General features: G+C 36.6%; 1 protein-coding gene across 1 annotated transcript in view; it reads left to right on the top strand.

Moving 5' to 3' along the window:
- COL4A3 (collagen type IV alpha 3 chain) overlaps positions 1-15967 on the top strand; it is a 63759-nt gene that overhangs the window by 22212 nt on the left and 25580 nt on the right. The window contains exons 10-25 of the mRNA XM_084529290.1: positions 448-510; positions 983-1018; positions 1108-1149; positions 2446-2523; positions 3424-3486; positions 3720-3776; positions 5684-5728; positions 7176-7229; positions 7630-7671; positions 9006-9093; positions 10706-10741; positions 11186-11350; positions 12471-12563; positions 13674-13769; positions 14137-14207; positions 15304-15492. Of these exons, the coding sequence (XP_084385416.1) occupies positions 448-510; positions 983-1018; positions 1108-1149; positions 2446-2523; positions 3424-3486; positions 3720-3776; positions 5684-5728; positions 7176-7229; positions 7630-7671; positions 9006-9093; positions 10706-10741; positions 11186-11350; positions 12471-12563; positions 13674-13769; positions 14137-14207; positions 15304-15492 (1218 nt within the window). The remainder of the gene's footprint in view (positions 1-447; positions 511-982; positions 1019-1107; positions 1150-2445; positions 2524-3423; positions 3487-3719; positions 3777-5683; positions 5729-7175; positions 7230-7629; positions 7672-9005; positions 9094-10705; positions 10742-11185; positions 11351-12470; positions 12564-13673; positions 13770-14136; positions 14208-15303; positions 15493-15967) is intronic.

Genomic DNA, 15967 nt, shown 5'->3' with positions numbered 1-15967 from the left:
GAATAGATGTTTCTTTTGACTGCTAAAATAAATGGAAGACATTGAATTAAGCTGATAGTCAACATTTTTCATTTTCCATTTATTTGAAAGTGGAGATTTAAACAATAGAATTTATTGCATAGAATATTCTGAAGATTGTAGGCTCACTAGGGCTAGCAATAGGGCTAAATTGATAACTAAAATGTCAGTTGCATTAAACAGGACTTACACCTTAGAGTAGTTTAGTTTTAGAACAGGTGTGTATTGTTGTGTTTCAAAACATATACCAAATGATGATGCAGCAGGGAAGAATTGTACTTCTGTGTTATCCTGAGACATGAAAAGGAAATCAAGAGACAGGGCTGCTCCTCATTCAGTTCATTGAACTTAGCATAGTGGTTTACTTATCATCTTGTCAGGATATTTATTCCTGTTGTGGTTTGTTTCTTTCATTTTGTTAATATGCAGGGTGCACAGGGTGTTCAAGGATATCCTGGGGAAAATGGGCCACAGGGCCCTCCAGGAACTTCAGTGAGTATGAATTTATGTCCCACTTGTTACTTTAACCTTTTGATTTTCAAAGTAACCAAAAGAATTACCTGACTGTCCCGGACTTCCTTGATGTTTAGAAACATGGATATGTGAAACCCATACCTTTCTACACCCATCTGTTTTTTTCTTTTTCTTTTGATTATTTATTATGCATGATCATTTACATGTTTTCAGAAGCTACATTTTCATTTTCAAATAATTACCCATAAATTCACATTAAATACTAATGTAAATAACTATAACAAAGTATATGTTTGCAACCAGACCATATAGACATTCTGCTATCACTTCCACTGACAATAAATTGCAGTTGTAATGGTGGAAGACGAAATTTTAAAAAGTAATATAACTCTGGTGAAAACTGGGTACCAAAACTCTTATATTGGTGCTGAAGATTGTAATTTTTTACAGTATGGTTTTTACTTTATTTATTTATTTATTTTTTTTGTAGGGAATGCCAGGGAGACCAGGACCTCCTGGACCTAAGGTAGTCTCAGATTGGTAATAAAAATGAAAGCTTGCTATTATCTCATTTTATGGATACTATTTAAAATAAAAATAACATTTTTTTTACAGGGTCTTATGGGAATAAAAGTAATAGGAACCAAAGGAAGAAAGGTACATGTATAAAATGCTTAAAACATTGTTTGTTTCTGATATACTATGTTGAAACACTGGAGAAGTACTGTGAAATAAAAGTTTTCAATATATATATATGAAAATATTTTACTGGAAGATCGGAACATGGCAGTCTGAAGACAAACTGTGTTCACACAAGAGCTGAAGATAAAAACTTCCTAACAGAAGGGTAGAAACAGTTAATATTTACTAATACATAGCATTACATTCATTTATATATAATCTTCACTGTACTCCTAAATAGTTATCCAAGCATGTAAACAGTGGTAAATATATAGCACCATGACTTACCATATAGATACATGACTTACTGTGGCCAATATCTCTTTGGTGTCAGCCCTCATGATGCTAGCAAACCTCCCAGATTTTGAGGAAAAACTGAATGGCTTATCTTTCATTGTTTTACTTTTTATCCTATATAATTTACATTCACAGAAATAACTATGAATAAATACTTTGTCTATCAGGACCTCAAGGTGCTGTTGGAAGCCCAGTGTAGTCAGTCTGAGTGTCCTTATAGCACCCTTTTAGGAACTTGGACCATCTCACAGTTCAGCTAATTGACCTGTACAGATTCAGTTGTGGGCTGAAACATCACTATCTGACAGTGGGATTGATTTTAGTTGTTTACTACCAAAGACATGCTAGAAGTTTTCTGGCAAAATCTCTAGAAGCATAACTTATTATTCATTAGCATTAGCTGAAGTGAGCATGTAACATCTTGCTTTCTTACAAAAGAGTGATGCATTCTTTGCTGTTATGCTGCAAGTGCATGCAGAGACATTCCTTTGGCTTAAAATCACGTAAAATTATAGCTAATGTTTTGTTGAGCTCTGCAGGAAAGATCATATTTAGGACTTTCCCTGTTCTAAAAGATCCTTAGTGAAAAAGTGCACTGAGTACAGGAAAGCTAATTTTACCTGACAGCAACATGTGACAATCATCTACTTACAGTATACAGACTGCATTTCTGAGAATGTCACTGAAGGTGCTTCATATATTTTTGTTAACTGACTCTAATCAAATTGAGAGAAAACTGATAATTGTTTTAACTATCAGAAAAATTGTAATTAATTTAGAGATAAAATTGTATTAAAAACACTCTTTAAGCTAATTCTAGATACTTTAAAAGAAGTCAGTATATGCATTTTTAGATTTCTTACCTAGGAGAAGGCTTGAAAAGTTTTTACAACGTCAAAAGCATAGCAGTAGTAATTTGAAATAAAGACAAAAACATACAGCTTATAATTGCTTCATTTTTATCTTTCTTTTAAGGGTGACACTGGATTAACTGGACCTCCTGGACCACCAGGAACTGTTATTGTGACATTAAGTGGTCCAGACAACATGACGGTAATAAAATTGTCAACATTTAGATAAGCCATCTTATCTAAATGTTTTTCATCCATCCATTTCCCTTCATCCATCCTAACTTTTTTCAGATTTATTTAGGTAGATGCAAACCTCTTCTTAGAGCATGTGTATTCGGCTCAGCTGAGGCCCTGTATATTCACACACTCATTTGAACGATTCCAGTGGAATGTTAAATGCTCATTAGTAACCCATCTGCTGTGGATCTCTGAGTACATGAAAAGTAAATCACTTATAGCTTCACCAAACCAACACAAGTTTTTTGATAGGCCATCAAAGCAACAGCTGTGATGACCTCTGGGCCTCGTCACTGAAAATATCAGGATTCTGAGCTACTGAGTTTCACAAAAGCTTACAAGTTGTTCATATACATTTCAAAGTTTGTTTTCTCATGTTTTTACTGGAATGTGAGTAACCATTGAAAGTGTTGGAAAAACAATGAGTATTTGAGGAAGGAAATACTCTGAATCAGCTTTCATTGTAAATAATGTTTTGTGCATTAATAGTCTTGCATTTTGTCCTTTTATAGTACTTAGACAGCAGTTCTTGATACGTGGTTTTATATGTTCACGTGTTAACTGAAACAACTCTTCAACCTGGTTTTGAATGTTTTCCTTATTTAAGCTACATCTAATCCATGGAGTTTTCAAAACTTCTCTGTTATGGGCTAGAATAAAAACTGATTTTTGTCATCAATATTATATTGGGGAGGTACTTTGCTGATGCAAAGTTTCTGTTTCTTTTAGTCATTTAAGTAGAACTATCTATGCTTAAGTAAGCTTGTTAGTAAGGTTTGGCTTTCCTATTTGTAACACATAAATGTTTTCATAAGCACAGAAACATCCCAGAGACCATGCTAGATTTTGACTTTCTGTGTAATAGGACTTGAAAGGAGAGAAAGGGGAAAAAGGATCAAGAGGACTTCCAGGACCAATGGGGTTTACAGTAAGTGACCAGAATAAATCCCTTAAATCCAGACATTCAGGCAGCATCACCTACTAAATGCTACTCGTTAGAGTCCCATATTTATGCTATTTATTCTGACCTTTAAATATAAATACCTATTGATTACACTATATTTTTACTTTTTTTAAAGATTAAAAAATGATAAAAGATGTATTTAATTTGGAAAATGTGACCACAATTATCAAAATATTCTGATGGTGTTTTTGTTACAGGGGCCAGTTGGTGATTCTCAAAGTGAAAAGGGTGACCGAGGAGAACCCGGAGCACAGGTATGTGGAAAAAGCACTTATATATAAGTTAGAGAATTAAATAGGAAGGTACCACTTGTTATTGAAATGACTTTCAAAGTTTCACATAAAAGCTTCTCAACAAAATGTTCCTGTTCATGGTAACTAAACATGTATGAATTTCTAACAGTGTACCAATTTATAATCAAAAAATTATAGCTTTCTATAAAATTTATAACCCTAAAATACTCAAATAATAATGTTTTGTGGCATTTTTCTGAACAAAACATTCTAATCCCTCAATTTCAAATTATTTTTCAAAACAATATTAAGAAATATCTCTTACTGTCTTACTTATCTAATGTCTAACATAAACACATTTTTAAACTTTTCCGTGCTTATTGTGGCTATAATAATTTTTTTCATGCAAGAAAGGGTAACAATAGAGGACTTGTACTATCTATAGATTGCGCTTTCTTCATTTGTGTGGTGCTTTAACAACAATGATGCTGTAGACTAGCCCAATGTTTATTTTTATTATTTCTATGCATTATGAAAAATTGAAGCAGTAACTCAGACAAAAATTTAAAGTACCAAAAGTTCTTGCTATCCAGGATGTATTGTCATTTTTCTATCTTCTGTATTCTGTATTATGTTAACAGTATGCAAAACTTTACTAGGACTCGTCTTAACTGACCTTTCACATCCTCTTTTCTGGAGAAAGTAGTAGAACACTCTTGCTTTTCTAACAAACTGTGTTAAGACATAGACTGACCAGCCATTCTAAAAAAGAAAATATTACTACAATATACCAAATAAGTGTGAATTTCATGTTCTAGAAAAAAAAGATCATTTTGTGCAAATAAGTTTGAGTCACTAGTGATATCACTGCTACTTCCAGCTCCCCCTCTTCTCTTAAAGAGTATTACCTTTGGTTAAGTTCTGCCATCTCTTCAGTATTACTGGTTTTTCTGTTGCTTACATCATAATTCATGGTCTGATCTTTTTCTTTTTTTTTTTTATTTATTTTATTATTTTAATTTTCTTGGACTTATTCTGTGCAAAATAAACCTCTGAAATGTACTTTCTTTCCTGTTGTTCTGAACTCATAATCTTTCACCCCCCCTTTAACTTGTCACTACCTTCCTGCTATTTTAACAAACCAACTTTTCCTGATTTCTGCCTTCAGGGTGTTAAGTTAAGGTATCCATAATTATTTTGTCATTTACTTCTGTTTTGCTCTCCATTTTTCCCCCTCCTCTGCCTTCCCTTGTAATTTCTTTTAACAAGTAACATTTTCGTTTTTTGTTTGTTTTTTTTTTTTTTTTAAGTTGTTTAACTTCATGCATAGTTGCCACACTAGAAGCCAGGATGCCAGCAGAAAGCTGCCACAATGTACTGTACACTGTGGAAAACAACAGATATGTCTGGCACACTGCCTTCTCCTGTTCTCACTTTTCCATTTGCTGCCCTACTTCCTTTACCTTTGAAGTGCAGTCCCTATTCTTCTTCATTAAATAGTTTCTGTTCAAGCCATCTCTTAAGTCCAAATCCTGTAAGTCTTTCATATCTTTTTCCCTTTGGTATCTTTCCGTGCTCATCACTAGAAGGGCTATTAGCCACTGTATTGTTTGGTCATAGCTTGTCTTGCTCCTGCAGGGACATCATTTTGCACCAAGCTTTGTGTACTTCCCTGGCACTTTGTGCTGTTGAAGTGTCTGCCTCTTCAGGAGAATGAATGTCCAGGGAATATCTTCCTCTGTTTTTCTAAACATTAATTCTGATTAGAAATAATGAACATTTAGTAAATACCCTAAAAGCTTTTCAAAATTAGTAAGAACCTAAAGTACAGTTACAAGCACAACATTTAGTTATTATGCTCTTAGAATGCGATGACACTTCTTTAGTTCTTTTTGATTATTTTTTATTATTATTATTTTCCTCTGTAGGGTAAACCTGGAAAAGAAGGTGCCCCAGGTCCACCTGGCTTACCGGTAATGAAGGAAGCCTTCAAAAGGTCTTTTAAGTAACAGTCATCTTTATTTGGTGGTCATATCTTTCTGTCACAGCTTTTTCGCATTGTGGAATGTGTCTGGGAATGTTGATTTGCATACATGGTGAACCATTACTTTTCATTAAACTGGCCTAAGGACATACCATGTACCTACAGCTGTGTGCAGGAGAGAGAGGTTTGCTACATAGACCTTGTTCCTTCTGTGTAAAACAAAAAGACCTGTTGTTTGCTTCTGACTATCAAGTGAGTTTGAGATGGTGGTCAAATGAACACTTAGTTATGCAAAATTACTGATTTTCATTCTGGTTAGTCACATTGAAATATTTGCCAAAGAGTTATATCTTCACTTCAGAAATCAAGAAGCAAAATGAATAATTTTAATCACTAAAATCAAAGACATCCTTTAAAAGGAGAAGCTATAGTCAGTGTCACAACCATCTTGGCCTGAAATGAGATGACTGATGGATATTAAAATCATCGTTTTGGAGGAAGTACCAAAATATTGTTCATAAAATATATAATTTCATACCCAAAATGATCTTATTTGTATACTGGTTCAAAAGCTCAAGTTGTTGAATTGTCCTTGGAATGCTTATTTAGTTGGTTAAATACCAGTTCTTCTCTATTTAATTCACTTCCACTTTAATGATATCACTAGGGTCACAGTGACCTTACAAAAATCTTAGCAGAATTCTTATTGTTGGTATAACCCATTTCATAAATATCTAACTAAAACGCCATCCTCATTGTATCAAAACAACCTTAGCACCCAGTCTAAACACATTCCAGTCTGACAAAAAAAAAACTTGGAATGACAGTTTGCAAGACTCTACTGCCTTATTACTCAGCTAACAGAAAAAAAGCCTTCTGTCATGATAAAGACATGTCATTGTTCTGTTCCTATTTCTACCTTTTAGCAACTAGGGGTCCATTCAGCTCCATAAAGCTCTGCAAAATCCTTTTTTTACACATACGTACACTTGCAGATAGTGCAGACTGCTGCTAAGGCTACTTTCTCTCCTGGTCTTGCTGACACCCTTCAGTAGACACTAGCTGGACAGGGTCTGCAAGATGGAGTTGATGAATATAAGAATATCACATTGTGTTCAGTTTCTCCCCTTTCAGGAACAGCAGTTTACAGAGGGAGGACAAACCAGAGCCTCTTACACTTGTGTTATGTGGAGTGGCTTCATTTTGGGATTGGTAGAATGTGCCATTGTAAAGGCAGGTTCGGATATGAGACCTGTGGTATTGCCTGCAGACATGGAACTTTGCCCTGTACTGAGTCTTACCCTGGAATTTCTTCCTCTGAGCAAGTCATATTTGTGTTGCCATTGCCCTGAAAGATTAAAACTTTCAATATTAAATTTGATTGATGACAGTGCTAAAAGGTTTTTTCTCATAAAATTGTATACTGTCATCTGCAGGGACAAAAGGGTGAACAGGGCAAACCAGGAATGGCTGGCAGACAAGGAGCCAAGGTATTGTCTAATGCTTTTGTTGTTTGTGAGGATAAGGATAAGGTATGTTTGGGGGTTATTTTATATTCTTTTTTATCACTGTCACTACGATGTTTTTACATAGACAATATGTGGATGAGATGACAAGTAATGATATTGTGGAATGGGAAATTGGTCAGCTGAAATAGATGATGTGCATGAACTGGTGTCCATCTTTGCCTGCTGGTGTACTCCTGTAGTTTTTGGAGCATGTGGCTGAGCAGTCGTGGCAGGAACAGAGGACAGGGTGCTGAAGGACTGCTCAGGAGTAGAAGTCCTTTAATGTTATAAGCTATGTACTGAAATGACAGTGGTTATCAAATGTCATGTCATGTATTTATTTTAATAAATAAATTTAACCAATTTCTGTGCTCTAATGAAGGGGATTAAAGGCAACACTGGTCCGCCTGGAGCTTGTGGTCGAGTAAGTGTAAATTATCTTCACCAAGTCATTTGTGTAAACCACTAAAATAAGTCAAACTGACTGTATGTAGCAATAATGGATGCCATGGTGCTCTAACTGGGGTATGTCATTCTCAAAGTACTGTTATTGCTGGACATCTCGAAGGCATAGCATCTCCCTTCATGTAGAACTGGATGGAAGATCAACACCTGGTTAGATTTCACTCATTTCCAGCAGTTTTGGCAGGAGACTGGACTGTCACAGAACAGTTACAAACACTGCTGGAGCTGATTTTTTTTAAACCAAACTAATCAGTTCCGAAACAGGTGTTTTTAATTTGAAAATCCCAAGGTTCTTTATTAAAAAACAAAATCAAAAAACATCAAACTAACAGATACTATGAGTACAATTTCTTTGTCTCGTTATGCTGTCTCTACAGTGTCCTTCTTAAAGGCCCTGTGTGCATCTAATGGAAACTTTCTGCTCAAGTTGTCCAAAAAGAAATAACTTTAAATAAGCTGAATGGATTGTGATATTGACAGAGTACTAAAAACCACTGTTTTTCAAAAAATCAATAGAAGAAGAATAGAAATCGTATATTTTAAACAGTATTTTATGCCTTTTAAAATTGGTGTTTTAGTAGTCCATTTAAATTTTAGTGTCATGTTTATGTGTCAAGGCACAACTCTTACCATAGTCTTATTTTCAGGTAAAAGTGCCCATTCAGAATAATCCAGAAAAGAGCAAAAATTTGTAGTTAGAAAAAAGTAGAGCTATAGCTAATAGCATTTTGATTCTGCCTGTCATTTATATAAATTTCAAAATGTCATCATATTAAACTATAATAAATTGAGAATATTAATTTAATAGGAATTAATTTTGTATGCATTTGTGATTTAACTAGTTGATTTTTGTCTGTTTTCATGTATGATTACTTAAAAGAGTAGTTTCTGTATAGCTGAATCTGATTTGAAGACTTTATAATTCCTAGAGGTTTCTGTCAAGAATATTTTCTATCTTATGCTACTGTAATATTCCTGATTGGGTCTCTAAATCCCAGTCTGCCTGTATAATTGCATCCACAGGCAGAGGAATTCTTTAAGAATTAAGGAACTGGGCTGAAAATCCCAGCCCCCTCTATTTGTACAGGTCTTTTGGCATTATCTGTGTGTAACAATTGTGATTTAATTTCTGACTACTTGTGAGCAATTAACATGTGATTAGGAAGGTCTCATGGTGTCACAGCATTGGAAAGATGAATAAGGCCATAACATTGTACTAACCAAATGGTCAGTATGAGGCACGGTGCTTTTCTCTTCATTCTTACTATTCATTCTTACTATCTTTCTATTAAGACAGAGTATTATGATAATGTAGTTGGTGATAAGGGAGATGAAGGACCCCCTGGACCTCCAGGACCAAAAGGTCAACGTGGTATGCCTGGTGAGTAGCATATCACGACTACAATCTTTTAGCATGATGTTGTGATGTAACCCCATGAGCAGCTAAGCACCCCTGAAGCTGAGTGAACAGCCATTCACTCACTCCCTTGCCAAGTAGGATGGGGGAGAAAATAAAATTAAAAAAAAAAATTAAAAAGGTAAAATTTGTGGATTGAGATAAAGACAGTTTAATAGGACAGAAAGGAAAGGAAAAAAAATAATGATAATAATAATGATTTATACAAAAAAAGTGGTGCCCAATGCAATTGCTCACCATGCGCCAACCAATGCCCAGTCAGTCCCTGAGCAGTGGCCCCTCTCCCAGCCAACCACCCCAGTTCTTATTGCTGCTATGGAATATCCGTTTTGGTCAGCTCTCCCTGTTGTGTCCCCTCCCAGCTTCTTGTGCACTCCCAGCCTGCTCACTGGCAGGGTGATGTGAGAAGCTGAAAAGGCCTTGGCTCTGTGTAAGTACTGCTCTACAACAACTAAAACATTAGTGTGTTGTCAGTATTAAGTTTCTCCTAAATCCGAAGCACAGCACGTACCAGCCTCTATGAAGAAAATTATCGCAGAAGCCAGGATATGGGGGCTTTTTTTTTCAAAGGGGTTGTTCCAGGCTAGGTTTCTGAGCACACAGCAACCTGCTTCTGCCTTTCCGAGAGTATTTCCAAATTACTCCCATCAAATTTATCCTGAGATATGTAGTAAGATTTCTCTAAAAATAATGAAGCTGGCATACTTCTTTGTGCACATAATTGAGTTGAGCATCTAAGCTCACTGACATCTGATATAATGACTTTAGTGGATTACTGCATCAGTGTTACTTATGTATGCCATAGACAAAACAACAGAGCTTTAAGTTTCCTGATAAAGGTCATACTATTTTTTGTAGCCTTCAGAGTTTCTTATGCCATTTTTATTGCCTATCATCCCCAAATAATATTTTTGTTGTTGTTTTTTGTTTAGTTTGGCCATGCTGTAAAATTAAAATGTCTTGATTTATTATTTGAGCTGTGTCACAATGTAATAATAATTTGTGGGCCGAACTCTAAGGCAGCATGTTGTGAGCTATACCTCATACTCGCCAGCAAATGCTTGCCTACTGTATTCTGGTGTTCTGTTTTTATGAATATTCATGTGTGCAAGTGATCACGTTGCATCCAGTGAATACCTTTCGTTTTAATAAATCTACTTACATGCTTCCAAGGGATGACAAGAGGAAAGTTGAGCCTTGAAAAGATAATGCATTTTTAAGAGGTGGTATCTCTATTACAGCAAGTATTATTACAGCAAGTAATAGTGGCAAAAAAAAGAAGGAAGTTTGCAGGCCTGTAAGCCCCTCTCAAGTAACTGGTGCATCCCCACCTGAGGATAAATGTGGTGGGTCCTATTCCTACCTCTTGTAAACACCCATATCTTGCCAGATTTCAGTGAGAATTGCCAGTGTGCAACAGTTGCGTAAATGCTATACGACTACTGAGGAAAAACCAAATTCTTAAAAGATAAAATAAGCATAGAATGCAAAAGTGCAAAGATTGCAGTCAGTGTTACTGAGTAGAGACTTTGCTGAGAATGGTTTAACTCAAGTTCTAAACATGTTGCTTTTGCAGGGCCACAGGGTCCTCCTGGAGGTGCTGGTAGACCAGGTATGTGTAATGCTCCAGTAGCACAAAAATTGTTCTTCCTGCCAGTTATACCAAATCACGGTTGTGAAATCTTAATTTTGGATGTCTGTGAACACCAATTTTATTTAATCACTACGTGTACATGTGTACATAGTGATTAAATAAAAACAAAAAATGTTTTTATTTACGTGTACATGTGTACATAGTGATTAAATAAAAACAAAAAATGTCAGCCACAAGTTTTGATGAGCCAAGCATTTCAAGAGAGATTAAAGAACATTTTAAAATATCTTTACATTCTCATTGTGATTATTTAATATATCACAATGTAAAAAAGATTCATGGTATAAACTTTGAAACCCTGAGTTTGTCTCTCACTCATCCTGGTGAGTACTTGCTTACTTTGCTTTGAAGTTCCATTTTTTTTCTTTAACTTCGTTTTTGTATTTTTTCCTCTTTGGTTAGGTGTGTCAAGACCTGGTCTGAGAGGTCCCCCGGGATTTCCTGGCCCAAAAGGAAAAAAAGGAGAAAAAGGACAAACAGGCTTGTGCATTGTAGGCCCTCCAGGACTACCTGGGATTACTGGCAGACCTGGTTCTGTTGGATTACCAGGTCCTCCAGGAGAACCAGGTGACATTTCATTATTGTATATATAATGCACAGCAACAAATCCAGCTTATCTCAATTGCTGATGTATGAGATTATATACATATATGATTTATGGAGTATATCTTGAGTAAAGTGGTTAAATAGATTTTTTTTTTTAATTTCACTTTAGAATATTCACAAAAAATATGTGTAGCAATTCTCTGTGCTCCATTTCTAATGAGATTCTGTGGGGAAGGTACAATGACTTTCCAATATAAAGATTTCTCTTTTTTTTTTTTTATAACTGTGACTAAAAATATACTACTTAGAAATACTACTTAAAAACAGGAAGGACTAATGAGAAAAAAAATCTATTCTTAAGATTAACTGTTCCAAAAATTGCAGTTCATCTGTAAAAGTAAATTCAGAAAGGGCTAATCTAAAAGTTAGAGAAATCACTTGCATGCCTTCCTAGGTCTTAGTGGGCCTTAGAGCAGGCTTGAAGTACAGGCAGCATGAAAACAAAGCAGTAGCAGCTTTGAACCAGCTGAGTAGTTCCAGTTCATACAGCTTTTAGAAAGTGTATTAACCAGGGGTACCTCTTAAACTAGGAGTACAAACAGCATCATATTTCCTTTACATGTGGTATGGCCAAAGCAAGTTGTTTTCAGAAATAATACAGATGTAATGCTTATCTTTCCTCTCTTAAAATAAAAAATCTGTCCTCCAAATGATTGCCTCAGGAAGAGCTCAATATGTCATCTTTTTTTTCCAGAGTAATAGTAAATACAGCAGAATAATTCTGATAAAGATACTTGAGCAGGATTAATAATTTACAAATAAAAGTTTTCCATCCAAAGCTGGAAAAGAAAGAATTATGTTTCTGTTAGAATATAAATACTTCCCAAAGGAGGAACTGTGCTTTTTAAAGGCAGCCCCCTGGCTAGACAGATAAATCTAGCAGTCTGCTGAGATTTACTTTAGAATCACCATATTTTTCCTCAAGTAATTCCAGTTAAAGGAGTTGTGGATTTGTTCAGGTAGTTCTCTTTTAAATGAATACTGTCTCCAGATCATCCTTGCACCTTTATCCTGCCTTAGCAAATAGAGAATGTCTGAATAATCTGTAAATGTAATGGTGCCATGCTCATTTCATTCACAGGTAGAGTAATATTTAGAACAGGCCCACCAGGACATCCTGGAGAGCCAGGGTATGCAGGACCTCCAGGACCTCCAGGAGATGTTGGCATGAAAGGTCAGTTACTGTGTTTATAGACTGTTTGAAGGACTGACATAGTGTTCACTCAACAGGGGATAACAAAACTGTCAGGGAATCTTACGGTTTTGGAGCAAGCCCTTTTATATTCAAGAGAGCGTGTATAAATTATGAGAAATTAAAACAGAGTGGAAAAAGTTCATGTTCGTTCTTGGTACAGGGTTTTGTACATTTCGCTTTCATGTACCACATTTTTTGCGTGGGAGTGTTTTCTCTGAATGAGATCAGGAACATATCATTATTGACAGTTACTGGCCTTTTCAACTGACAACTAAGATGCAGAGCTGAAAAATTATTTTTTCCATTTCTACTTCCTTTCTGAAAGCTACCACTTAGAAGTTGATGGTTCAATCCATTTATCTTCATAGATCCTCATGAAATTTTGAAATTAATTGACCTCTCAAGCTATTTGATGACTTCAGAGATTTTTAAAAAATTCATTAGGGATAGCAAGATGTCCTCCCTGTAAACAGTGACTGAGAACAGTGCCTGTGGCAGTGCCAAGCACCAGTTGTATAGCACTGCAGCCAGGGTATAGTTCTTCTCTGGACAGTACTTATTACAGGTTGGTGGGGTTTTTGTATTCCTGTGTTGTTATGTCAGCACTAATGGTTGTTCTTTGAAAGAAGGTTCATTCTGTGAATATAACCGCAGGAGCTGCTAATTTTTGTTGGTTAAATGCCACCTGCCAGTCTTTAAAGTCACTCAGGCTGCTATGAAGCCATGTTAGTTCAAAGCCTGCGTGCCTTTCTTCTTTTGAGAGAATTTGGCCTATCGATAGAGTGTTTGTATCCAAATAGCTTACTGAAACCAGACTTGGAAAAAAAAAAAAAAAAAAAGAGAGAGAGAGGTTTAAATTGTGTGTCTCTATGTTTTAAATTAAATGTAATCAGTTCTGATTCACTGTCTGACCACAAGTGATATTGTACTGTGTTGGAGGTGATCTTCCATCAAAATTAAGGTCACATGCCTACTGCTCTTTGACCAAGAGGTGTTGACCACCCTCTATAGAAAAAAAAAAAATTAACACGTTAGTTCAGCTTGGGACTTGCTTTGTGTGGAACAACTAATGAATTGTATTCCTTCTAGGTGAAGAAGCTGGCGTGTGTACTGATTGTAGCTATGTTCCGGGAACACCTGGTCTTCCTGGTTCGCCTGGGCCACACGGCCAGGATGGCATCCCTGGTAAATTATCTCAGTATTTCTAACAGGATGGTAGGAAATGCCACTGCTTTTGCTTTTAGCATGAGAATCAGGACAGGTATGAGCATGTCTGCATCATGCAATATTCCAGATCCCAGAAGTAGCCCTGAGGTTGTGATGAGTGTGATAGCATAATGCAGCTCCATCTGCTGATGTGAGCACAAGCCCTAAAAGAGTTTAAGACTAAATGGTAATGGGCTTAGGTGCAGCCTGAAGCCAGGTCAGTCTATGCTCATGCAGTGAGTGTGAATGGGAGTAACATACAGTGCTGTGTGTGATTATCAGAGTTTGTCAAAATCCATTTCCTTATTTTCTATTTTATGTACAAAATATGTTTGTTCTTTTGCAGGTAGGGAAGGAACACAAGGTCCCAAAGGAGCTCCAGGTTCTCCAGGAGCACCAGGGTTTCCAGGAGCTCAAGTAAGACTTGCATTTTTCAAATTATTTTTCAGATCCCACAAGAATTTCATGGAAATGTCATGGCCAACGTTAAATGAGGTGTCATATTAGGTGATATCAACAGTTTTCTGTTGCAGCCTCACCTTGAGTATTGTGTACAGTTCTGGGCTCCACAATGTAGAAAGGATATTAAGAAACTTGAAAGCTTCCAGAGGAAGACAACAAAGTTGGTATTAAAAAGGCTGGAGGGCATGTCTTATGAGGAGAGGTGGAGGACACTTGGTTTGTCTAGTTTGGATGAAAGAAGGCTAAGAAGCAAACTCATTGCTGTCTACAACTTCTTGAGTAGGGTAAATGGAGAGAGAGGTGCTGATCTCTTCACCCCGGTAACTAGTGATAGGATGCGAGGGAACGAGGGAACAGCACAGAGCTGTGCCAGGGAAGGGGTTCTGCCTGAATGTTAGGAAGAAGCTCTTTACTGTGAAGGTGATCAAATGCTGGGACAGTCTTCCCAGTGAGGTGGTTGATTCCCCATGTCTGTAAGTGTTCAAGAGGCATTTGGGAAACTTGCTGGAGTGGGAGTGCAAGCACCTTCCACAGACATACTACTTGGTAGTTCTAATTTGTGCCTGTAGTAGTAATAATTCTTGGGAGATTACAGAAAACACTGCCCAAAACAAAACTGTCATGCACAAGAATATATTGTGGTGGCTGTCATATAGATGCATAATTGAAAGAGCCTGCTGGCAAGTTTTTCCAGAAATCTCCCAAGAATTTGTGAGCCCAAGATCCCACTAGAGCCCAGTGTGCTTGTGTGCTTTCAGTTCCACATTGTGCCCTGAGGGGTTAAGAAAAAAGCACAGAAGTTAGCTACAGACAGACAGCTGTGGTGGCTCTGGTATCCCTAGGGAGATCTTTCCTTGTAGAGAGCAATGTCCTCTCTAATCAGATTTTAAGGTGTTTTTTTTTTCTTGTCCTTCTGCTTATGCCAGTAGTTGGAGTGGGCAGTTACAGAGAATAAGATACAAATAAGGAGAACCATTCTTAGGTATTTAATTTAAAAAAGAAAACGTGAAAATGGTTGACATGTTTAGCACTGAAATTTTCTTTGTTCCAGGGACCTCCAGGTTTTAAAGGAGATCAAGGACATAAAGGATCAAAAGGTGAGCCAGGATACGTGTATCCAGAAGGGCCAAAAGGTGAGCAAGGAGATCCAGGGTCCAGGGGAGACAAAGGAAGAAAAGGTTCAAGTGGATTTCCGGGAAGATCTGGACCAAAGGGCTACAAGGGTTCTAAAGGTGAAGAGGTAGGTATGCACTGTTTGCAATTAACATAGAATTCATGAAAAGCTAAGTCAGTGGTTGTATCTTGTATGACACTCTGTTCTACCTAGTCCAGTATTTTAACTGAGTATCATCTGCCTGACTTAGAGGTGCTATGCTCAACTATAGCAAACAGTACACATAAAGTGGAAACAAAAGAATTAGAATAAATATTCTTATGTAATACCAGGGAGAAATGAGGCTAGCGTGGATGCATGCTGCTGCAAAGCCTCAGCAGTTTATTAGTTTATTGTGCTGTTAGTTTGGACATCTATATTGGAGTGTTATCTTTGATTGCTCTGAATAATAAGACATGGACCAAAACCAAACAAATAAAAATAGTTTTTCTGTCTAGTCATAATGCTTGAAGTGAAATAATAGTACAAATAATACCAGTTTGGTCTTCAGGAATTAATCTCCAGTCAGGGCTGAGAGAAATCACAAAAGCTGCGAGAACTA

The sequence above is a fragment of the Aythya ferina genome, assembly GCF_964211825.1.
Source record: "Aythya ferina genome assembly, chromosome: 9".
In the NCBI taxonomy this organism is placed as follows: Eukaryota; Metazoa; Chordata; class Aves; order Anseriformes; family Anatidae; genus Aythya; species Aythya ferina.
Note: the sequence above shows the minus strand (reverse complement) of the source record. Positions and strands in the feature narration are given on the sequence as shown.